General features: G+C 34.1%; 1 protein-coding gene and 2 pseudogenes across 1 annotated transcript; 1 reads left to right on the top strand and 2 right to left on the bottom strand.

Annotated features, from left to right (window-relative positions):
* On the bottom strand, positions 1 to 1,706 carry LOC143621928 (F-box/kelch-repeat protein At5g42350 pseudogene; annotated as a pseudogene).
* A 4,311-nt stretch (positions 1,707 to 6,017) lies between these two features.
* On the top strand, positions 6,018 to 17,057 carry LOC143621864 (uncharacterized; annotated as a pseudogene).
* Positions 17,058 to 20,773: 3,716 nt separating this feature from the next.
* LOC143621865 (uncharacterized) lies at positions 20,774 to 25,202 on the bottom strand. Its single transcript, XM_077093160.1, has 10 exons — positions 25,158 to 25,202; positions 24,988 to 25,060; positions 24,094 to 24,257; positions 23,904 to 24,008; positions 23,747 to 23,803; positions 23,494 to 23,574; positions 22,916 to 22,950; positions 22,022 to 22,111; positions 21,779 to 21,929; positions 20,774 to 21,062 (listed from the first exon to the last, which is right to left on the bottom strand). The coding sequence occupies exons 1-10, from the start codon at positions 25,200 to 25,202 to the stop codon at positions 20,949 to 20,951; spliced, it is 915 nt and encodes a 304-aa protein (XP_076949275.1). The 3' UTR covers positions 20,774 to 20,948.
* Between the last annotated feature and the right edge of the window lie 838 nt (positions 25,203 to 26,040).

Raw genomic sequence — 26,040 nt, forward strand, 5'->3', positions numbered from 1 at the left:
AAAAACAACATACCATTATCACTAACATAAATCAAGAATCATGAAAACATTTATCTCCAAATACAACACAACACCACCACCACCACCTTTTACCTTACAAATGCACCACAGCCATCGACTTCATAGCGCACGAACACACATCCATTCTCCGACCCACTTCGTTCTTCGACACGTGAACCCACTTCATCTTTGGGTCCGACACATCACACATGGTTAAAAACTCCAACACCTGCCCAAATATCTTAAACATCTCCACCCCAAATATCAACTTCTTTTTATCCCCAACAAACACCGCGTTCCAGTCCATTGGTGCATCTGGGTGCACCGAAACCTCAGTTGTTGTTCCATCCACCAGATCAAGCTCCCACACCTTCCGAACCGCTTTGTTTCTCCTTCCAATCTCACCGTCCCCTTCACACCATGAAACCGCCACCATAAACAACCGTTGGTCATCACATGACACCAGCTTTGGGGAGTACTCATGGACCCGGGCCCGCAGTGGCGGGCCCATTTGGACCCGAACCCAGAACCCACGTCCGATGTCATATGCTGCCAGTTTATCAGTCTCTGAGTAAACGTAAAACACCCCGTTACAAACGATGGCGGAACAAGCCGCCCCAAAATCAACCGGGACAGGTTGGATTTCGGTCCATTTGTTAGATAACGAGTCATAAACCTCGCATGAATCCAACGGCTCCTCCCACGAACCAACTCCACCGACAGCAATCATCAAGAACCGTCCACTAGTTTTCCCGCTCGTATGCTTGATTTTTTCAGTTCTCGATGTGCGCCTAACAGATAGCCGGTGTGGATCCTCGTAAACATCAGACGTGCCACCGATGCGCGTCCGTGAGCGGGGCTGACATTTTATGGTCAAACAATCCGAGTCGAGTTCGTAAACCGCGAGAACGGGTTTTGACCGTGCGTGTCTCATTGACGCAACCTTTTGCCAGGATTTCGTTAACGGGCTAAAAACCAAGACACCTCGGTGTGTCTTTCGGTCTGTTCCACCGAAGCTCGAACACCCTCCGACAATAAAAACTTTATCATGGACCGCAGAAACCGAAAATAAGAACCGACCCTTAAGTACTTCCGACTCGATTTTATGCCATTTGTTGAAACAAATGTCAAAGGCATATATCACACGAGAGCTAAAACCGTCTTTAACCGTGCCAAAAAGAAATAGCCACGGGGTCGGGTAATCACCGTCTCGTCTCATTTGCATAAAATGGGTTGTTGTAGTTAAATCTCTCCATTTCTTGCAAACGAGTCGAGTGTTCATCAAGCTTGTCATCGGGAGTCTCATTAAACACATTTCAAGAATATCATCAGGAAGAAAGACTTGCATTGTTTGGTTTCGGTGTGACTCTCGGGCTTCAAAACTCTTCTTTTTATTACTTCTCTTCCAAAACCTCTCAACTCCATACGAGAAACAATCGACACTCGTGTCTTGGGTCCCACAAACGGGTTTGTATCCTTCGTTAAAATCGTCACTGGTTGCGGCTCCAACCTTGCACCCTCCACCTCGGGTATACAAACTCAAACACCTTAATGAAACCCCTCTTACGTCGTCATCATCATCCATCACATTTTCATGGTACTTGCTTTCCAACTTTTGGCTAATGGACACATTGGAAACCCTCGGTTGTTCAGATATCATCTTGCATTCTAGTAAATTTGTAGATGTGACTGTTCCCACGCCTGGTTATCATACATAACTTATAAAAAGTTAGAAAACTATTTGCTTTGCAACAAATCAATATAAACAGTTGGAAATTTGATATTTAGGGAAATTCTAAGAGATTTTAAATAGTACAGCAATAGGAGCATAAAAAGACCAAATTTAGATAGTCAAACCGACAAAATATGAACATCCAACTTAGATGTTCATTTGACAAGATGCATTTTACCTTTTAAAGTATTAGTGGATTATCATTGTGACAAGAAGCAAAATCAGAAGAATTGCTTATGCGAACCAATTAGAGGATAAAAACATTAGAATATTATTAAGGTTAGTTATGCTAAGCACTTGAACAGCTTATTCTCTAATTCACACAATAATAATCTATTATTACTGCTTTCTAACAAAAGGTAGATTGCATAATCATGCCTAATTTTAAGCACTTGAATAGCTTGTTCACTCAATAATATTATTGCATTCTAACAAAAAGTAGATTACATTACTATCCCTAATCTTACTAACTTGAATAGCTTATTATCTCATTCTCATTTACTAAGTCCCAATAGTCACTCCGATACACCCAAACACCCATCAAATAAATCCTTCTTGTTCATTTGCAAGCATGCTTTTTGACTATACAGTAAAAAACAGAAAGTGTAGTGTTGCCAAATGACAAAAAAAAAAAAAAAATCGTCAAAACGAACATACACACATCTCCTGTAAGATTCCATTGATAATATTAGACAAGTAGAACAAAAATATATTGTTATTCTTACCAAAATGGATAGAGTGTGTGCTATTTAATATTCATATATACAGTGCAATGCCCTATACAAGATTCCTTTGTTGTTCATCAATAAAGTTGATCAATACTGAAGACAATTTCATGTTTTTGTTATTACCTATATGAACAGTTGAATACATAAAACAAAGCAAACAACAATGAGCAGTATCAAGTACTAAAAAAGTCAAATTTGAATATAAACTACACACATCTACTACAGTGATTAAATTCCAATAATAATAATACAGCAAAACAATCCAAATCTTAAGTTAAATAAGTTGTCTTCAAGCTCCAAAATCAACAATAATAAATTAATAATCACAAATGATGAATCACGTGAATTTAAAAACTGTTAGGTTTGACTATCGAAAGTCAACAAACCTAACGCATAGAATCAAGAGTTTCGGATGCGATCTGGTAACCTAGAAGTAAGAAATTAAGTAGCGCATTGAATATGAAGATAATTAGGTGAAAGTAAGGATTAGAAACAAACAAACCTCGTCATGAAGTTGTTAGGATAGGATTGTTGATGAGATCGGAGATTGAATATGAAATGTGAATGTGAGGTGAGGTGAGGTTGATGTTGAAGGGATTGGTAAAGGTATGAAAGGCAGAGTGATGGATCTGGCGGTCTCCAGGGGGGAGGAGGTTAATCATCATATCATCATATTATTATATTTATCAACTCAGGAAAGTGGAAAACGTGTTTCTGTTTTTGGATTTATTATATCACTCTAAAACATCATGTCCGACCAAACTTTGGTGCTTTGGATGAGAGCCTGGCAATGGCGGTTTAATGTAAATAGTAGGAGGAAAGCATTAACATTCAAAAAAAAAATGTCCGACCAAATTTAAATATACGACAACAAATTTTACTACTATTTTATTTATTTATTTAAAAAGTATTTTTTTTTCCATTTTTTATTAATTAATCAAAACTATAGATTTCTCAACCATCCATTTCATGTTAAGATGTAACTGGTTTTTTTTTAGGGTCGTTGTAGTCTGATGGTGTGTGAATTAGGCTATACGGCTCGTATAGGGTCTTACGAGGCGTATAAGCCTCACTTATTGGCATGCGTACGGAGATGACAGTGTGGCATCCTTTTGCAGTCTATACGAGCTGTATAAGCCCTATACGAGCCGTATAGATATTCTAGCTCGTATAGACCCTCTACGAGCTGTATAGACCCTATACGAGCCATATAGGGTCTATATGACTCATATAGACAGCATGTCAGCATATACTTTGACCAGAGATTTATAATTAATTTATGGTCTAAGTCCCAATACTTAAAAGTGATCTCAAAAGATAGAAAATGTATGTACCATTGATTTAGAGTTGGGCCATTTCTTTGTTGAGTTCATGGGATGGGATGGCAAAATTAGTGACCCAATGTCAACATGATAAAATGACTTGTTTTTGAGAAATTAAGGCCGATGAGTGAACCCTTAAAAGTTTGGTAATGACAAGTGTTAGGAGAGCCGGTTCTTAGTTATTGGTTAAGTAATGGTGATGGGAGGAGATAAACTGTTGAAGCCAGCTTGGTTGGCTAGTATGGTGGGCTATACATGACGACTAGCAGTGTGTCTAAGGACTCGCGCTAAAAGTCATGTCTAGTTCGAAGATGTGGTCATTTGGTCATTATAGTCGGGTAATCATGCTTGAAGACTATGGAGGTGTCATGAGGAATCACTAGAGAGCATAATTGATGTTTGTTCCAAAGAGTAACAATGTGACATGAAGGTTTGGAAAAACTGCATGTTGTACTCATCCAGTTTCAAATATATATATATATATATATATATATATTGTGCGAAGAATAGTTGGTCGTGCTATAAAAATGGTACGCTGGGGCTATGGCCTGCTATATATATATTGTGCGAAGAATAGTTGGTCGTGCTATAAAAATGGTATGCTGGGGCTATGGCCTACGAGTAACAAAGGTGGAAGCCACAAACCCAAATGTTATATTGACATGTAAAGGCAAGAATTTAACACTGGATTGTTAGAACCGCAAATCTGATAACAGGTTAACAACATCGTAAGTTTGATGATCATTCGGGCGATGGTGGGGAAATAACGGCCATTGTGATATGGAACTAACTAATTGGTAGATAGAGTAATAATTTAGGTATGGATGGTCGTCGCATGTTGGGATCAACTTCCATATGAGTTCCTTTAGCCAACAGCCAAAATGATTCCTTTATTTATGGTGCTACACAAGATGTGTAGTCAATGCATGATAACGCGAATGATTTTATGGTAAGAGAATGTGACATGCCAAATTGATAATTGCGTTTACTCACTTTGTGTTGAGACTCTTGGCTTTATAGGCTACTCATGCAATCCTAAATAATTAATGATTAGCCTCAATAGATGGAAAATGCACGTATGGTTACACACACCACTAGTTAGGAATTGAGGCCACTCTCCTTATGAGTCAATGACATGACAAAAGCAACTCATATCAATAACCGGGACAAAACAACTTGTCCTCGGACGATCGAGGGTATTGCGTGAGGCATTGAGCAATGACACGTAAGATCAAGGAAAAACACAGTTAAACTAATGTTACAAATTACAAAAATGAATACACCTTGTAATTTCCTTCTATCATTTTAGTATTAAAAAGTTAAAAAGAAATAAAAATATAAACTTGTATTTTTAAAATTTAAAAGCTATAAACAACATAATGGAAATAGAAGAACACATATTGATGTATCTTCAAACATGAATTGAACCATGGCATGGTTGCACATATGAGTTTATAAATTTCTTCAATTTACTTGGTAAAAGTTCATTTTAAGTTAAAAAAATCTATTATTAAGTATATGGTTCGTCATATACTAACAATCACATTTGTACACATATACTAACAAGTAGTTACACGTACCATTGTTTAATTTATTTAAAATACAAAAAACCAAGCCAGACTTCAGAGTTGTTATACGATGGGGCGTGCTCGTGACAACAACAATGAAGGTGACGATGGGAGTAGCAACAACGGTAATAGGGTAGCAACTTAAAAAAACCATTATTTTAACAACATGTTATAATGGTGACATGTAGTAAAAATGTGACATTAACATTCTCAATCGGTCAAGTAAGAAAACTTGTCTTACAATCTCCTCTTTCCGAACTTTAAAAAAAAAATTTAAAAATGAAGTTCCCGCCAAAAGAAGCAAAAAAAAAAATATTAAGAGCATTCTCATCCCACCCATTATTTTATGTGAGAGGTGTTTTTATAATTTAAAGAGTGATTTAGGGTGTCGTGAGTGAAGAGTTTTTATATTTTAGAGAAAGTAGTGATTTTTTTATATATTTGAAAAGTTACTGTTCATCTCCTATAATTTTTTAATATATTTTGAGAGTGGTTGTGAGTGAAGGAAAGAGAAAATGTAATAATAAAAGGTATAAAAAGTATTATTTAATTGAAATAGCGACGGAAAACGCAGGGAGTTTTGTAATAAGTTTTGGTTAAGGGGACAGCAGGATGAGAATGCTCTAATAAACCCTAAAACAACTTCATTCAAACCCCAATATTGCAAATGAATGCAAAGCAGTGGCAAAGATCCACACACATGTCTTCTGAATCATCTCCAAACCCTAACCAATCAAAACCAAATGTCAGTCTAATCGGCGGCATATCGGTCGAGTTCCCCTTCCCTCCATACGGCTCTCAGCTGGCTTACATGAGCCAAGTAATCGCAACGAGACGGTCATTTTCACGCGTTACTCGAATCGCCTACCGGTACCGGGAAGTCATTGTCTCTGCTTTGTTCGGTGCTCGCGTGGCAGAGGAATTACCGGTCTAAGTTTACGTATGTCGGTCCGGAGGATATGAGCGATCCGATCGGTCTCGGTGGGGGGTTTTGTGCCTGAAATAGAGCCATCGTCAGGTATATATCACATTGTTTTAATGTATGTAAATGCATTTTGTGTTGAGATCATTGATCACTGTATTTATGGTTGGATGGTGGGCCTGAGGTACTGACTAGTGATTGATTTGGATTAATCGGGTTGAAAACTTGAAATTTTTTATGTAAGTTTTCAATTTTTTTTTTTTCAAAAACGTGGGAAAGCATGCGTTTTACATATAAAAACATTTCATTTATAAAATTATGCATGTAAAAAAACGCATTTGTACATAATCCTTTTTGGATTTTTTTGCATGTAAAAAGAGTATATTTTCTTTTTACAAAAATGTGTTTTTATATTAGAACGTCTTCTACATGTGTTTATTTATATGCAAAAACTTAAAAAAAGAAGTTATATAAAAATGATTTTTTTACATGTAAGACTAATGGTTTCTCGGTTCCTCACTTGCGTGTGGTTTCCCAATGAACCTCCCTCCCCCCCCTCTCTCTCTATACACACGCACACAAACATTTCAAAATTTTTTACATAAATTTTCAAACTATTTAATCGGATTGGATTAATAAGTATACCTTTTCAAATACTTTAAAGATTTTGACCAATGTTGACTGATGTGGGCTGATTTGGACTGGCTTTGACCGACTGCAGATTTTTAGGCCCGATTAGGTGAAATCGAATTGGTAGCATATAGATTAGCCATTAATCACCGGTTAATTCTTTGCAATTTTACAACACTGATTGTTGTTGGTAGTAGGAATCCGAGAATCTAGCAGCTTTTTGAGGATTTGTATCATTTTAAAATTTCAAGTGACATAAATGAAGCTTTCCTGTTTCTCACTTCACTCAGATTTGAGCTTTATAAGTTCCTCAACAAATATGACTGCTAGAATTGAGAACTTACAGAAAACAAAAAGGAGAAACATTTATGCTCATACACCTTATTTATATTATGCTTTTGTATATATACTGCCCTCTTTTTTATAATTTTGTCTGCTATTTTATAACATACAAATTCATGGAAAAGATATGCTCTCAGGTGTGTTTATGTTTTGTTGATAGTTCTTTTTATCTTTGATATTAGTAGATGATCTTTTTTCTTTTAGAGTGAGAAACAGAAACTGTTAAGAAAACACTTCTGTATCATTGAAGATTACCATAGCTCTTTTTATCCCTAGACTTTAATGCCATGAAATATGTTTTGGCCAGTGTACTCTGTACCAATATTTTCGTTTATTCAAAAAGTTGGTACTTTATGTGTGTTTTTTTCTTTTATATTGCACAGTTGGTTTATCACTATTAATTAATGTTTCTTTCTCTTTATAAATCACAGCTAATGAGATGCCTACTTTTTCTGAGACAAACATTGCGAATCAAGGAAGAAAGATTACCATCTACTATGCGACGTAAGTTCTGTCCAATCAAGCAATTGATATGCTAGTGTATGTGCTCTCTATTACATGGAGATCACTGTTGAATTTGGGCTTTTTTATTGGGAATGCTGATACTTCTGCACATGAACATATGTTGTTGTAAAAAAGCAACAATCACATTTCCCTGATAGTCATAACAAATATAAATCTTTTTTTTTTGTGCTATGATTTGCAAGTGGATTTGGGTGGTCAATGAGTTTGGGATTAATGAACTTAAGCACTCATTGTTTAGGAGGCAAATGTAAATAACGGACTGTTTTTATTGTTGTTTTTTTGTATATGTTTTGAGTTTGTATCTGTTATCTTTTATGAAATAGTATTTGTGTATTGTTTTTGTATTGGTTATTCAGGAGGACGCATGCACAGATTAGTCAAGTGATTGGCGAATTTCGCAAAACAAGCTACCATGTGCCTATGGCAGTTTTGGTTCGTTATCTGGATTTTATCCTTTGTCTTACAATATGTTTTTGGTCAATGGTTTATTATCTTGTTTCACAAGATTCTTGTACATATATGTTTTTGCATTCTCATGTTGATAAGTTTTTTCTTGCAGCAAAAAAATGCTTTAAAATAAGAATTATAGTGTTTTATTTTGATCACCATCCAATCATAGAACTATATTTCAATGTACCTTGAATGGTTTTCATCTTCTAGAGAAGCTTGTAAAGTTATTTTTAATGTGTAGAATGCCTGATCTTTTTTATCCTTTCTTATCTGGATGATTAATGCTAAACCGTTGAGCTCTGTGAAGAGTGAGCTAATATGTATGTATAATAATATCATCGTTATTTTATTAGTAATATCCGCATTCTGAAAAAAATGATTTGTTTCTCACTCTTTTCATTCAGACATTTTGGTCCATTCAGATCTTGATGAAAATCCAAATGTATTTAATTTCAATGTCTGATTGAAGTACACATATGTATATATAGTGATTCTATGTAAAAAAGCATAACTTTGGTTCTTTTGATTGTTTATGGTCAAGATAATGTTTCAAAAAACTTGCATCTTCTCATCTTTTATGGTCATCTTTCAGGGATCCAGAAAGCGCTACTGTACAAATCCTAAAGTTCGCGGTAAAGATAACATTGACGAGAGATGGTACTTATCTATCTGTAAAACATGCAGTTATACTTTGTTTCTACTTCTTATATATATTGTTTAATGTTGTAGTAAGCTACTTGTAAAGCAGAATAAAAAAAAGAAAGTTGGTTGCAGACACTTTACGTGAGTTATTTCTTTTTTATATACTTTTAGATTGATTCCTGATTCTATGAGAGCTAATAATCATCTGTAAGCGTTAACAGGAACACACCAAGGATCAGAGCTCACCCATCTTTCAGGAGAGGGGGTTGCTATGAAGTTCATGACATTGAGGATCTTGTTAAAGTTGGAGAAATGGTAGAAGGTTTGGTTTTTTATTCTTGAAACTTAATTTTTGACACAATGCTATTTCTTAGTAAATAACTTTTTTTCTTGAATTTTCAGGCTGCTCATATTATGGGGCACAAGCCCTGGCAGAAGTGGCAGATATAGTTTTTTGTCCATACAACTATATTATCAATCCACAAATTCGAAAAGCAATGGACATAAACGTAGAGGAAATATTATCATTCTTGATGAAGCACAGTGAGTAATAAAATATCAGAAATCTCAACAGGAGAAATTTTAGAGAATGTTGCACAAACGGTCCCTGTGGTTTGAAAAATTAGTTTCCTTCGTTTATTGAAATTTTGGTTTCCATATTTTAAAAATTGCAAACTTAGTTTCCTTCGTTTATGTTCAAACGTGCAATTTTTAAAATTTGGAGACCAAACTTGCAATATGGTCAAACCACGAAGACCAGTGGTGCAGTTTTCTTGAAATGTTAAAATTTATGATTTTTATGCTCATTTTGAATTCTTTTCAGTAATATAGAGGATATATCTCGCGATTCTGGTAGTATAGATGTCGAAGAAGGTGTCCTGTGTCGTAAGTGTTATCTGGTTCTAGCTCCATTTTTTGCTTTTTACTTTTTTGTTTTTATTTGTTCTTTAATGTTCTTGTACATATGAAAGTATTACTGAGGGAATTGGAAATCTTTGTAAAAGTAATTTGCAAATTTATCAGCCATTATATGAAATGATAGAGGTACCACTTTCTATATATTTAGGAACTATTGTTTAACTGCACAGATTTTGTCAGTGTACATAATTATTTTTAGCTGTTTATATCAGCAGGGTATTATGAGTTGGATCAGTCTGAGGAAAATTTCATTGGGGAAGCTCAGTTCTCAACTTAAAGCCTCATGGTTGGTTATTTAATATATTGTTTAACCACTCATTCATCATTTGTTCAGACTTCATAGTTTATTGATTTGAATGGACTTGTGTATAATAGGGGTAAACGAGCGAGCCTGAGCTTTGCCTAAGCTCGAGCTCGGATTGTTTGTTATTGTTAATTAACTTCTATACATTTTTAGTTGTTTTTATATACATTGTCAACTAAAAGGTTAGTTATTATATATAATAATACAATTGTATAAACGTATATTAAGTATAAAATTATATTAATAATAGGCGCGATTAGGCTTGCGAGCCAGCTCAAACTTGATAAGTGAAGCTCGGGCTTGGTCTTGTTTATTGAATAAGCTTATTTTTAGGCTTGAGCTTGGTTAAGCTCGGTTCAATTCAAGGTTTTAGCAAGCCGATCTCGAGCAGCTCTTGAGCGGCTCAGGTCGTGTACACCCCTAATGTATATTTAGCTCTTGGGTTTACATTTTGTTACAAATCGATAATGCATTTACAGTGGAATCAACCGTCCAACCTAAGTATTTAATCCTAATCTTTGGAGACTGACTCTTATGTGTTGTGTTTCTAATATGTAAAATTCAGTTTGCTTGTTGAATCAAATATCGTTTTTATGGTCTTAAAATTTATACATTTTGTGTATGTAAAGTACGCCTTCAACATTAAGTGATATCGTGTGACAACTATTTTAGTTGGAGTGGAGATAAAGCTTTAAAAGAACTTCAAGAAGCAACCATTTCAATGCAGTGCTTCCCAGTTTTACAAGATTGTGCCACACAGGTGTTCATGCTGACTTTATGTTAGACCGAGTTTTTTTAATTATCATCTTTTATATAAGTAATGCTGACATTAGTTTAACATTTTTCTAAAAGTTCAAGAATGAAACCAAATTCTAAAAGCTCTAAAACTTAATTCAGGCAATTAGACTAGCTGCAGAAGCTGATCCAGAAGTTGATACCTTAAGTGGTTACCCTTCACGGTATTAGAAGGTAATTAACTTCCATGTTATGCTTTCAATATTTATTGAAATCAAAATAAACTGTAATCTCATTGCATCTTTGTTTGCTTACATTGCACAGATCTCTTCTCTTCGCTTACCTTTTTTTTCTCTGAAGATGGGAGACACATATGTGATTATCAGCTTGTATTGCAATGTCAGACCGGTGATGAGTGCTGGTAAGTTGCTGATAGAAATATTTTTGTAAAATTTGTATTGTCATACAAATCTCAGATTTAGTATTTTCTAGTATTTCTTTGAAGATATTATTTTTATAATATATTTTTTAGCAGGAGTTTCTGCAGATGACTGGCCCTGTACTTTCAGTTTGTGGTGCTTAAATCCAACTCTCGTGTTTAGAAACATGGCTCGTGGTGCTCTGTCAGTGATTTTAACATCCGGGTAGGTGCATTCTTGCATATTACATTTGATTTTCTGGTAGTACCCAAATTTTAAAAACTTTGCACATTTTTTCTTTTTCATTAACGGGCGTTAGAACTTTTTTGTTAGTCAGATTGTAAAACTTTTAATACAGTCGCCATGCTTAAATTTTCAGCTTTTACAGCTACACATGTTATAAGTGCAGTTTTTACAGCTACTCAATTAGTTTTAGTAATGTTGTGTTAGACCTGCTCATATATCGGAGTGAACATCTTTTTGTATAGGGCGTTGCATTCGACACAGGCTTGACTATGGAGCCATAATCTTTCTAGGTAAGGGTTTCTTTTAGTTATAAGGTTGTGTTATACACATACACACACATAGGGGAGGATTTGTGAAAAAACCACAATCTTTGGGTAAGGGTTTCTTTTAGTTATAAGGTTAGAAATGTGAAAAATATAATAAAAAATGTGTAGCTCACGAACGTACGCATTTTTTTGGGGCTATTTTCTCTCTTTTTTACAGTTCTAATCTTATAATTAAAAAGAAATGATAAGTAGTAGTTTCTTGGTTTTTTTTTCTACCTTTTTAGTTTTCTCAGTTGGTTTTATTGGTTTGTCCTGCTTTAGATTAAGTCATTAAACAGACCCAAATTGATCCATTCATAAGTGACCACTTTTATTCTACAGTTCAGTTTTTCTCTTTTTTCATAGAATAGTTATACACCACACATTGATAAAAAATCTAGAAATCCTCCCAGCATACACACCGAAAAACCTTGTAATTTAACATGAAAAAAAATATTTTTTTCAGTTATTACTTATCTATCTCTACTTTATTTTATTGTTATATTCAGTTTTCTGTGTGCTCATCATGGCTAATTTTGCAAGCAGTCAAGAGAAAAACTTAACTTACATTTCAAAGTGGATAAGGAAATCGATTAGACAGCATGACGGTTTTGACCAATCATTAGAAGGGTTAAAGTCTTTTTTCGGAGACTTCAAGGTGTTCTCCTTAGTCCTTACCAATTACTGTTATTGTTCTACCATCCTCACAACATCTTTTTTTTCTTACAATTTTTTATCCTCATCACTAACAGTGCTTACATTTTGTGAAATGATGAAAGATTAAAATAGAATAGGTTGATACTAATGGAAGTTCTATACAGCCGATCGATGTTGAACTTATTGATGTTGATGAACCAAGAAACTTGTTCACAGAGATTAAGGACATTAAGCCCAACCTTAAAGGACAAAGATCTGTGTCCGATGATGTCACAGCACCAAAAGTCGCAAGTAAAATTATTGATGTTGATGAACCAAGAAATTGGTTCACAGAGATTGAGGACGTTAAGCCTAACCTTAAAGGACAAAGATCTGTGTCTGATGATGTCACAGCACCAAAAATTACAAGTAAAATTATTGATGCTGGTGAAGGAAGAAACTGGTTCACAGAAACGGATACTAAGCCCAACCTTAAAACACAAAGATCCGTGTCAGATGATGTCACAGCACCAAAAATTACAACAAAAAAAAATTGATGTTGGTGAACCAGTAAGCTGGTTCACAGAAATGGACACTAAGCTCAACCTTAAAGGGCAAAGTTCTGTGTCAGATGTTGCCAAAGCACCCATTATTACACCTAAAATGGAAAAATTTGCAGATGTGACAACAGACTCTAAAGCTCAGAAACTAAGGCCATGCAGTATGAGTGACAACACAACTGGTATACCTTATGTTGACTTGGAGGATCATTTGGAGACTGAAAACAGGTATACCAACGTGTTATTTCAACTGTTGTCTATGCTACCAAATAAATTCCATTTTGTTAATGAAGTTGTGGTTCCTTATATTTGTGCAGGTGTTTATCACCACAGTAATTATTTTGTCTCCTGATGATATTGATGTGACTATTGTTGAGGAAATCCTATCACACCTCGATCCAGGGCCTAGGAGTGTGACCAACAGTTGGTACCTGTTTTGTAAATATATCAGAGTAGCGGGTTTATTTTAGCGAAAGTCTTTAAATATTAAAATATTAATTTACATTATCAAAATTTTTCGGGAATTAAACACCCGAGTTTCAGTTTTACAAAACAGTGATATTAATAATACAAGGATTTATAATATTCAAAAACGAGCTATCTCGAGCGATCTATGCCATTTATTGTCATCTAATTACCTGCAAGGGTGGGAAAAACACGTCAGCTGGTGAAACGTTGACTCGATAAAACATTTATAACAGTCGTTAAATACAAACATAGTTCTGTTCACAATCTCAGCAGGAATGCTTGTCCATTCCCGGGATTTGTACCACTGCCCTACACACACAATTCAAATGTTCCCCGAGTACATAGCCCATGTTCGGAGACAACCTTTCCCTAGGATATGTAACCCTTATGGAAAACTGGTTATGACTGACTTGGTTTTGTATGCTAATTATCAGTTATGTTTGGATCCAGACACGTGTATTAGGTCTGAGTTGCTTTTTATTATCTATTTTGTTTTATAATGATTTTAGAGATTATATTTCATGCAAACATTTATCAGACTCTTTGTAATAAACAACTTGTTTATTACGAGAGTAAAATCAATTCAGACAGTAAAAAGGTTAACGTGTTCACCTTATATTATCAGTCGGGATATCAGTATCCTTGGCTTCAGTATGCTATTAACCTATATATCATAATAGGTTTGCATAAGTACCTAGTTGGTATTATTCAGCATACTTTAAGTCTGTTTCAGTTTCAGCAGACTCGAGGTTTGATCAGCAGACTTAAAGTTTGATTCAGTTCAGCAGACTCGAGGTCTGATAAGCAGACTCTTAGGTCTGACCTAACCTTAGTATGGTTATAGTCGTTTTATGAAAATACTTTGGATTTACATATGACGTTTGGAATAACACGCTTTGGTCTAATAAAAGGTATCACGTTGGCAAACTTTTCCAGGTAAGCAAATGGGTCCCGCGGTTGATTGGGATGTATATGAATTGCTTTCCTTAGGCAAGAAGAGTCTACAAATGATACCCTTCTTCCAGTTACTACGTACCCGTCAAAATAATAGTTTTGATAACCTTACTTCACGTTGAAGTAACATCTTTACTTTGATAAACATTAATTGGAAAACGTTTATAGTTAACGACTATACCTTTAAATAGGTTCTAGTTCCTATATAACGAAGTAACTTATCTATAATCCTACCTTAGTCGGCTAGACGGAATCAAGAACTAAGAGAATCAGCAGCAGTTCAGCTCGTGTTTTGATTACAAGATCAGCAACTTGTTAAACAGTGTAACGACACCCCTTTTCTTCGCGAGAACAGCCCTTGGAACCCCGGAACAACCTTGACACCATTTCCTAGGTTATGTGTGTGAAATGAGTGTGAAATGGTGATAGAATGGGCTGAACCTGTAGCTGCCCCTTTTATACTTGAGTTTCTAGGCCGTCGCGTAGCGCGATGACCCTTTCCCAGGGACCGTCGCGTAGCGTGACGCCGCAATTTACCAGAGGCTGCCACGTGTTGACACGTGTCCCGGATTACTTAACCTGGTCATCGCGTAGCGATGGACCAGTTAGGTTGACCGTCGCGTAGCATGACGCCCCTTTTTTTTAATTGTGTGATGCTCTGTCGCGTAGCGCGATGAGGGTTAACAGGAGACCATCGCGTAGCGCAATGGGTCTCAAAACTCAAGTTTTCAATCTTAGTCCCTTAACTTCCAAGTTTGGCATTTTTAGTCCCTTAACTTCTAAAATTTGCATTTTTAGCCCAAAATTAGATGGGGTATTTTTCCGGTGTTACATCCTGAGAAACAATGACCACGAGAACTTAATTGCGAAGGAAACACCAGTTAAGGAAACCGGTTCTGTTACTTTTGAATCTCACTCCGAGGATGTGTTGTCTAATTCAACCATATACCAAACAAAGTTGCCAGATCAGCAATTACCGCATTCGTTTTCTTCCCCATGTTCCACTTCTGCATTCGTGACTCCTAACAAACAACACATATCTCAAAACCGATCACCTTTGCTAGATTCGAGTGTCAATTCATGTTTTCATAAACGAATAAAGACTTCAGTGGTCAAAATGGATTCCTTAGATTCTCCAGATCCTAAAACTTCATCTACCATTTTTGGTGATGTTATGAAGACAGATGTAAAATTAACTTGTTTACTTTGTAGACATCAGTTAGGTCTTGAGGAAAATAATTATTTTGTTTCTTGTTCAACAATGTCATTATCTAAGATGCATTTGGCATCAATTTGGAAAGGGAAGTTGGAGGAGCCAGTAGTGGGCCCCACAAGTGTACCGGTTGTGGTATCTGATATTACATCAGTTGATAGAAGAATATGGGAAACAGGTCCAAAACAAGGAATATGGAATGAAGAAGATGGTTGTGTATTTAATAAAATTATATGCAGTTTTTGTAATAATCAAGAAAATTGTCTTGGTTTGCATGTTGCTGCAACCGATTCATCCAACGTGCAGCTTCTTAATAAGGTACCACTGTCTGTTGAAATTACTATAATTTCTCTTTTACACTGTTATAATATTTTGACTATTTGCAGGTGATTTTTTATTCTGACAAACTGGAAATCCAACATATTGATGTATCAAGGAATAAGGTCAGTCAACGCGTCTTAGTTTATTCTAAAATCTAAAATAAATGATCGAATGAAAGTAGGCCTGTAAACAAGCCGAGTGTTCAGCGAACTGTTTGAGAACCGTTCGGCGAGAAGTTCGTTTCTTAATAAACCAACAAACATGAACACATGTCTTGTTCGTTTATCTATGTTCGTGAACGTTTCTTTATGTTCATTCATTTATACTCATTTATATTCATTCGTTTACGTCCGTTAGTATATTCATCTAAAATTTATGCCTATTACAACTTAATCTAGTTTCAATAACTTTTTATATTGTTAACGAACTGACGAACACGAACACGAACACATTCATTTTTTTAACGAACGAACAAATGAACAATTAAGCCTTGTTTGCTTAGTTGTTTATGCTAGATCGTGTGCTCTGTTAAAGTTAAAAAACGAACATGAACATGCTTCGTTCGTGCTTGTTCAGTTTGCTTAAAAGCTTAAATGTAAGCATGCATTATGCGTTAAACTATTTTCAGCGTATTCTTTTCTTGTTTTTGAAATCAAACTTTATAACTTTTCATTGATCTAAAAACATGCTTCCAGCATGCTTATCCACCGACACATGACGTCAGAAAATATTTGATCAACTACAATAACAGAAAACATTGTTGAACCAAGATAAGGCCGGTGTGGCTGCAGTTTCATTCAATCTACGCATCAGCTTTTTATTGGTTGTAACTAATATTTAGTTAAAACCATTTGTAGGAGCTGTCACCTTCTGGTACTGTTACAAGTGAGACTAAAAGCCCTGCACAAGATCCGTTTGACCAATATGCATACGTACGTCCAGAAACCAGCTCAGGAGGCTGGCGAAACACAAATTCAAAGGTTGTAATCTTAAATTTTTCTTAGTTATTTTTATTTGCAAGCCATATATTGTAGCCTAACTGATTAAGTTATCTTTATTTATCATGCAGATGAGACTACCAAAAAGAATCCAAATGTCTCAAAACATTGATGCCTGACCAAAGTGTACATTTTAAACCGGTTTTCTGGATGACAATGAGGAAGATTTAATAACGGCCAAATAACAATGGCAATGACAACTTTGGTTTAATTTAATTTACAGTATGTTGATACTAATTTTCCTTTTTCATGTAAATGATTTATAAATCAATTTTTTTTAGTAATCATAATGTTGGCTTTGCTTCCGGAAAAGAAAAAAAAACGTTCGAAGTTCTGTCTTAAATAATACTTTACTCAATTAAAGTATTTTAAATGGCAAGAACAACACTGTATATGAGTGAGACATACAATTCACTTAAGTAATTTTTTAATATTATATTTGATAGAATACTGATACATTTACACAAGTTTCAAAGAGTGGAGTACATGTTTGCTTATTACTGTTATAGTGTCAGAAAGGCCTTGCAAATGCAACTCATTCGGGATTTTGGGTCATAATAATAGCCACCTAGGTTGTTTTGGGTTTAAGTAATATGTTTAACGGATCAGAATGGGTACGTGCGTAAGTGATAACCGGGCGCCTGTATGTGTGAAACGGATAACGAGGTACCGGTACACGTTTTTGTAACACATAGTAACCGCCAATAAAAAAAAGTTAGATGTATCTTAACCTAAACTCATTCTAACCGTTTTCTTAATGATCCATCATAACACAAATCCATTCTGACCCAACAATCAACCTAACCCAACCCAACCATCCTGCCACCTTTAATTTCAAGCACTAGGAACCTTAACGGTGTTCTAAGAAGCGAAACCCCAAGATCATGGATGTTTCAAGGGGCCACCGCTTGGATATCAGATTAGTATTTAATTTTTTCGAGAGTATAAGATCAGGTGATTTCGCTCTCTGGTCGCTCCCACCCCTATGGCACCACCATATCGCTACATTCCTGAGTGGTGAAATTCTATGCGTTGACCCTGTTTAAATTAAATAAGCGGGTCATTGTCTCACCAATACCCAGATAACCCTTAAACGTGTTATAACATCTTAGTTATTTGTGAAACATTTTCATTATTAAACAATAATTTTTGCAAGCTACGGGTCTCACCAAACATGTATAGCACTTAAACAGGTTATAAAATCTCATTTATTTGTGAAACACTTTTATTATCAAACAATAATTTTTTCGGGTTATGCGTCTCAACAAACCTGGTTTAACCGATTTATAAAATTTCATTTATTTGTGAAGTCATTTTATCATCAAACCCTAATTTAATTTCTCTCCTCTACATATTCTCTATTACCGGCCCAGATTCATTCTTTTGGGTCATTTTTTTCGACCCAAAAAATCCAAGTCCATAAGGCAACACCAAAAAAACCGAAACCGAACCCGAACCCGAACCCATTGTGAAACTAAAACCTAAAAACCGAAAAACAATTGTTTTAAAAAACCCAAAACCAAAACACCGATTTTTTGGATTTTGGTTTAATCCCAGAACTGACTCAAACCAACACATGCACACCCGCAACAAATAAAAGTGAATACCTCAGGCAAGGCCGGTGACGGTTTAGTGGTGACTTGTGCACTTACTCCCCTGCATAAACAACAATATTGTGATCTCATAAGTGATTTGTTCCACAGACAAAAGCAAAAACCAGAAAAAACACTAATACAACCTTGTAACGGGTCCACGAACCGGCACCAAGGGTTTCTTACAAGGGTTTGTTCTTTTTCTACAAAAAAACAAATATCACAATTTATCAATCAAAAGGACATTTAAAAACTGACAAACATCATCAACAAAAAAAAAGATTAATACCCGGGCTGACGATCAGCATACGGATCACCGACAATATTCTGATCAAGACTACCCCTCCTCTTATGCCCACCTGATTTTCACACCAAAATTTCAAATTTTTATTAGGGTTTATTATAATTTGAAACCACTCAGGCATTTAATCAAACAGGTTATCTGCATTAATTAAATCACCTTGTGCTCTTGTGGGTTGAATAACACCCATCAAATTCCCCAGTGATGATCCGCCCATTGCACAATCTATACAAAACCCATAATCGGATCAACGATCAAGAAACAAATAAACCCTAAGATGATCAAGAACTCACCAGAAACTTTAAATTCTTGCAAATTGGTTGAGAAATAGTGAAAAAGTGAATCAATTTATAAACCCAATGATGAAATCTTGAATTTTTATTATTATTATTATTATTATTAACACATAATATTGTTGTCTGCCTTTGTTCGCTTATTTTGGTTTCAAAAGCAACGGCTAGTGAATGAATTAGAGCCATTGGATCTCTTTTGTATGGGTTGATGGATGTTAAAAACAGGTCCCTCAAGTTATGAATTATTGTATGAATGACCCTTCTGTTATTAAGCAATCTTGACTCTTAATTTTGGATGATGATTTTTTATCAAATTTGACTTAGTTAAATTCGGTCATAAATATATTTATGACTTAAATTCGGTCATTATTTTGACTAGTTTAAATTAGGTCATATCATATATATATTTGGACTAAATTAGGTACCTTAATTAAATTAAACTAGAATAAATTACATATTTTGTCCTTTAAACATTGCCAAATTATGAATCGGGTCCTTTCAAAAGTTCACTTTTACTCGTTGTCCTTTATATAACTAAATGCCTCCCTTTTAGTCCTTTTGACTAATGGCCATCTAATAACTCAGTTAAGTTACGTGATGGGCACAATATCTAGAGTACCCAATCCATTATTCTGTTGTAAATTCCACACCTGACCACATTTAATACCGACCTCTTCTAAAACAAACTTTTTTAGTAACATATACGTGTGAAGGGCAATCTTTATTTTCTTACATATTCGATTAACAAGATCAAAGATCAAGATTCAATATGTCAACCGAGAAGTGAGGTTATAAGCTTGATTATAAACACTCATTTGTGTATTGGTGCTCATTATCATCTTAGTGGGATAATTTGATGATTAAAACCATATTAGTGAGATGAGAAATGGTTACTAGCGTATTTGTGATTATCATCTTCGTATTAGTGAGACACTGCGATCTCTATTGTTTAAGGGATACGGTGGTGAAGAAATTTTTTTACTAAGTGTTGAGAATTGCACATAAGATGGAGGGTTAAAATCTAGATTAATTGTCATTTTTACAGGGCCGTTCATGAAATGTTGGATGCCCATGCGACTACTAAAAATAGACTCTTACATATCAACTAATTAATCAAGCATAAATCAACTAATTTCGAGTATAAATCAACTAATCAATCAATCTAGCATTCAATTATTCAAGCAATTAACTAATGAATAATCACTAATTGATAATTCAACTAATTAAATTATATGTAATCTACTTATCTAAACTAAATTATGCAAATAAAAAAATTTTGAAAATTAAAAATACCATCATCTCATATACCATCAAATTTCGAATGAGCCTTGTTGGATTTAAACGCCGATCCATGCTTTTTTATGTTATGTAGACACTCAAAGTCGATCCCTGGCCGCTTCGGTTCTGTTCGTCAACTACCATAGTTCATCATTGAACACTAAACCCAAATTGAATTGCCACTAAATTGTCTCTTAGAGAAGGTTAATTGAGTTTAAACTGAAATGAGCTAATTACCACGCACTTGGATAACAAACAATCATATTAAGTAAGATCTCACTCATAGCAAAGTAAGATCCTATTCATAGCAGGATCTAGAGGATGTACATATGAAAAAAATTATGAGATCGTTAAGAAACAGTAAACGGCTCACTAAGTCAAAACATTGATTCGATATGTACAAACATAAGCTACAAAAACACAAATTTGAGAATCAATGAAGATCTAAGTATTTCTCTACTTATATAATAATATCATCTTACCACCCACTCTTCCATGTGAAATACACCACTTTATATCAAAAATAATGATCTCTTGTTGAAGATATTAGTCATCCTCATCATTCCCGGGAAGAATTATCTGAAGATCTTCATTATCTCTGTAAACTTGAACCAATGCAGCAGCTTTATATGCAAACACACCTACCATTGCTGGTGTAAGCTACAGCCAACATCCATAATAATCAGGAAACAAATTTATTATTTCAGGTAATTTCAATTAGGCATGTAAATGAACCGAGCGTTCAGTGAGCTGTTCAGCGAGGAGTTTGTTTATTTAATAAACGAGCAAATATGGGCAAAACTTTTTGTTCGTTTAGTAAAATGAAGGAACATGAACACATGTCTCGTACATTCATTTATGCTTTCAAACATACGCTAATTTATGTGTCGTCGTTACGTTCATTTATTTTCATTAGTTTACATTTGTTTTAGTTTGTTTACGATCGTCTGTATATTCATTAAAAAAATTATGCTCATTACAAATTAGTCTAACTCTATGAAATTAGCCTATCATCTCTTACAATTTAACTTAGTTTTACTAACTTTTTAGGTCCAACAATTGATGTTTACGTTTACTTTTTATTGGCGTTCACTCGGTTATGTTCGTTCATCTATGTTCATTCAGTTACTTTCGTGGAACGTTGGTTTATACTATCAAAAAATGAAAACACTCATGTTCGTACAATTTTTCGTGTTTGATCATTCATTCAGTTCGTTTACAAGCCAAATTTCAACCAAAATAGTCTAATTTTAGAATTTACAGCATACAACCTCCTATCAATATTTAAATATTAGATTAGCATTGTAACAGTGTTGTTTTAAGTAATCACGAAATAACACATTAATTATTTATTTATATATATTTTTTAATAATACCTGAAAGAAGTCATTTGCAAAATGTTGAGACAGGCCCCACAATCCATAAATGGCAGCCGGGATTACAAGGCGTGGGGATGATAGAGCCATGCTACACCCCTTCACCACCCGTTCAAAGGTATCCGCCAGGTCATCACTTCTTATTCCAATTCTGATTTCATATTAAACAAAGGTGTAACTTTTAAGAGTAATGTAATGTAATATTTAATAATAACATAATCATACGCGAGTTGAGTAGCTTACTTTTTTATCTTTCTTTGCCTAAAAATTTGTGGAACTTGTTCTCTCGAAATGTTGTCCACATATCGGTACAGAAGTTGAAGATACAGGCAACTGCATGTAATAATGGTCTAAACAATCATTAGCAAAAGGAAACATTTTCATATTGGGCCTTGCTATTTTGGCCCAACAATACTATCAAGAGTTTTCCATTCTCTTTTATTTAGTTTTTATACAAATCATTTAAAACCAGTGATTTCTGTTAATCCTAAGTCTACAAGTGTGTATAAAACCTAAACAACCAATCCCTAACTGAAAAAACCGATGGTTTGGTTTTATTCTTTCATAAAAAAACAAGCATTCGGTTCAGTTTCCGTTTTGCACGTAATTAAAAACAAAAACCGAACCGAATCGAATTTATGGATTTCATTTTTTACTTGATTTTAAGTTTCTTTTAAGATTTAATAAAAAGTGTAACCCAAATAATCAATTATATATTAAGTGAAAAAAAAAGATTTAGGCCCGAATTCATTATTTCGGGCCAATTTTTTTCGACCCAAAAACTTTAAGCCCAAATTGCAAAACCGGAAAAGCGAAACAGTTTAGTTTTCAAAAACCAAAATTTGGTTTTTGGTTAGAACCCAAAACCGACCCATACACAGTTGCCCACCCTAACTATCATAAGTAGAAGACTTTGATATTTTAAACATAATTTTGAATTTTACTTTTTGCTAAATTTGAGAAAATGATTGTATTCTTTGTATGGAATCCATTGTATCTTTTACTTAAATGCCGGCCGATTGGGCTTCATGTGTATGTGATAGTAACCATGCTATGATTATTAATAACCTCATTATTGCTACATGGTCAAACCAAATAAATAAATAATAATAAGCAAGTTGATCACTTTAAACTAACCTGAAAAGGACACCCGTTGCATAACTGACAGCAGCCTAAGCAAATAGAAAGAAGATATATAAGTTCATTCATAAGATGTCACATTTGTTTGTATTAACTAATTAAATAAATTAAGAAACTAGAATAAACTTGCTCATTGGTTCAACAACTTGTGTGTGAAGTCAACTCCCTTGCAAATGTGTGTTTTGATTTTTGAAACTAATTATGTAATATTAACTGATTGCAATCAGATTACTAAAATGTATTGCAGGTGATATGTTCATATGCATTTCAGTTTAATGGCACAATTACTTGCTTGAATGTTCGGTACATTCTCATTACTTAAGAACCTAACAGATAAAATTACCAAATTTAAGAAACATGACAATTTATTTTCATCAACCATAAAAAGATTATATGTTATTTTTTGACAACAATTTTAAAACAATTATTGTATGTAATTCCACTAATTATACCTTTTACGGTTCACAACTTCATTAACAATTAACAAGCAAATTTTGTTTCAGTAGGTATAAAACATATTGTTTGCATTTATATGAAGAACAAAAATTACTGAAATTATACCTCTACTTAAATACCTGGATGGAGAAAACTGTAAAACAATATACACTGCATGCACTTCCAATACCAACTGTCAAATACAACAGTTCTCGTTTCACCTGCAAGATAAGTATAAACAAACAGTAACATCAAACTCTTCTAGTTAGGGTTTAATTTTGAGGTATTTTGGTTTAATGCTAATGATTTCACAGTTTTATTATATCAACAATTGGGATTTTGATTTTAACATAAGCGGTTGAAAATGAAAAGGGTAGTTTGGTCATTTCATACCGCTTCATACTGAAGTAGGTTCAGTCTGGTTCTTCTTTCGCTGTCATCACGTAGTTCCTGTTACAATAAAATTTATGCGTATTTCATTATAACTCAAAGGTATTACATATTAATCAGACATTAATATAAGTAAAGCAACGATGAAATACACACATACCTTCTCTCGCATCTTTTTGTTTATCGGTGCAGTGTTTTCCCCTAATATCCAATCATTTGTTGTTGTCAATTTCAGAAAACCACCCGAATTTTCATCCACAAATGGCTACAATACTCAAATGTGTCATAAATTCATAATATTCATTGGTTATGAAAGCACAAGTTAAGTTACTTCTAAATGATAAGTATACCTCATCAGGTTGACTGGCATCATATTTTAAGTCAGTTTCAGTATTATCGATCTTAATTGCATTTCTCGTCCAAAGTTTATCACACACTCTTGCTACAAAATCTCCATTCAACTCTCTATCCTTCAAAAAAGTAAGCAGAACATCATCTTCTTCCATTATAAAATCTGCAAACAAAAAATTAAAAGATTTTCCAGTTAATAACCTAATTCTGAGTTGTGATTATTTAGGTTTACTCTTCAAATTCAACTGATGAATTTAAGCTAGTGAGTGACTCAAACTACAACACCCCCCCCCCCCCCCCCCCAATTCTTGAACTAAAATAATCTTCAATTCCAACTTTTAAATATCAAATTCAATAATCTTAAAAGACAACATAATAGTAAACGCAATACAAAATACCATGTCATTTTCATAAAGTTTGTAGATTTTCTTTCTTTGTATGCATTTCCATTAAGCCAGTAAACGAACCGAATGCGCGATGAACTGTTCGCAAACCGTTCAGCGGGAAGTTCGTTTATGCTTTTTATTTAATAAGTGAACAAACATGAACATAAAATTTGTGTTCACTTAATTAAACAAACGAACATGATAACAAATAATTGTTCAATTAAGTCCTCATGTTCGTTTAAAGTTAAACGAACGAAGACGAACACGCCCTTGTTTGTGTTGGTTCCTAATTCCCATTCTGCCAATCAAATTGAACAGGGTTTTAGTTAAATTACCAAACTAACCCCAAAATCCTTATAAACATAAACACCTGGTGAGCATAACCACATTTCAACTAAAACATATATATATATATATATATATATATATATATATATATATATATCTAAAGATCCTACCTTTTGAACTCAAAATAAAGAAAACACAAGACAGAGAGAGAATAATTACCTCCGGAAGGAACCCTAAATCCATTACGTATGCTGACACCAGACCTGAATTTATGACCAAACCCACAAGTACCCTGAATGTAGTAACGTCACACAAAGACAAAGACAAAGTGTGAAGTGACATCCTATCCTAATGTTGTAATTAATTTCCGTACTGTATATATATAGTACCTTGAAATTAGGGGCAACTGAGGGAAGATTGAGAGGAGAAGCCATTGGAGGAGAAGATGAGACTGGGATTCAGCACACGGATAGATAGATAGATTGAATGATGATATCTTTATTATTTTATACTTATAGTTGTTTTAATATTTATATATTTTTTTGAATTTTTATTTTTATTTATATATTCTTAGGATTTAATGATTAATGTGTTTAACAAATAAATGAGATTTATAATCTGGTTTTAAGGTTATCTGAGTTTGATAGACTCATGGCCCGCTTATTTTTTTATTATAAAAGTGTTTTTAAATTATAATTAATATCTTTTTTTTAAATGGATATTAAGTTTTAGTATATTCCTATTTTACAGGATTTTCATATCAAATATTTGTGTTATTATTTTTTTATTTAATGAGATGTTATAACTTGTGTAAGGGCTATCTAAGTTTGGTGAAACTCATACCCGTGAATTCAGGTTAAATGCATGAGAAACCTCAATTTACAAATAAAGTATTCTTGTGATTTGAGAAAATATAGGAAGGTTTCGTTTATATATATTTAAGATTTAAGATGTAAAATAAATTTAAATTAATAATTTGAATTCATTAGAACGAACTAAAACGAACTGAATTATATATTTGGTTTTTGTTGAAACCGAATGGAGCTTTCGATTTTAGAAGTCTGTATTCAATAGTTTATTTATGTTTTGTCATTTAGCTCGATCATATTAAAACTTTAGCCTAAATTTTCGGCTTAACCTGATCCGATAACGTCAAGCGGGAAATTTTCTTGAATAAAGTGAAAACCAAACTGATAAGCACTCTAACAAACAAGCCTTATTCGAGTTTTTGGCTAAATCTTAAACTATTATTTTTTACCGATATATGTCACT

Source organism: Bidens hawaiensis, unplaced genomic scaffold (assembly GCF_021521415.1).
Source record: "Bidens hawaiensis isolate Kalapana, Puna unplaced genomic scaffold, B.hawaiensis_p1.1 tig00002977_1, whole genome shotgun sequence".
NCBI classification, from domain to species: Eukaryota; Viridiplantae; Streptophyta; class Magnoliopsida; order Asterales; family Asteraceae; genus Bidens; species Bidens hawaiensis.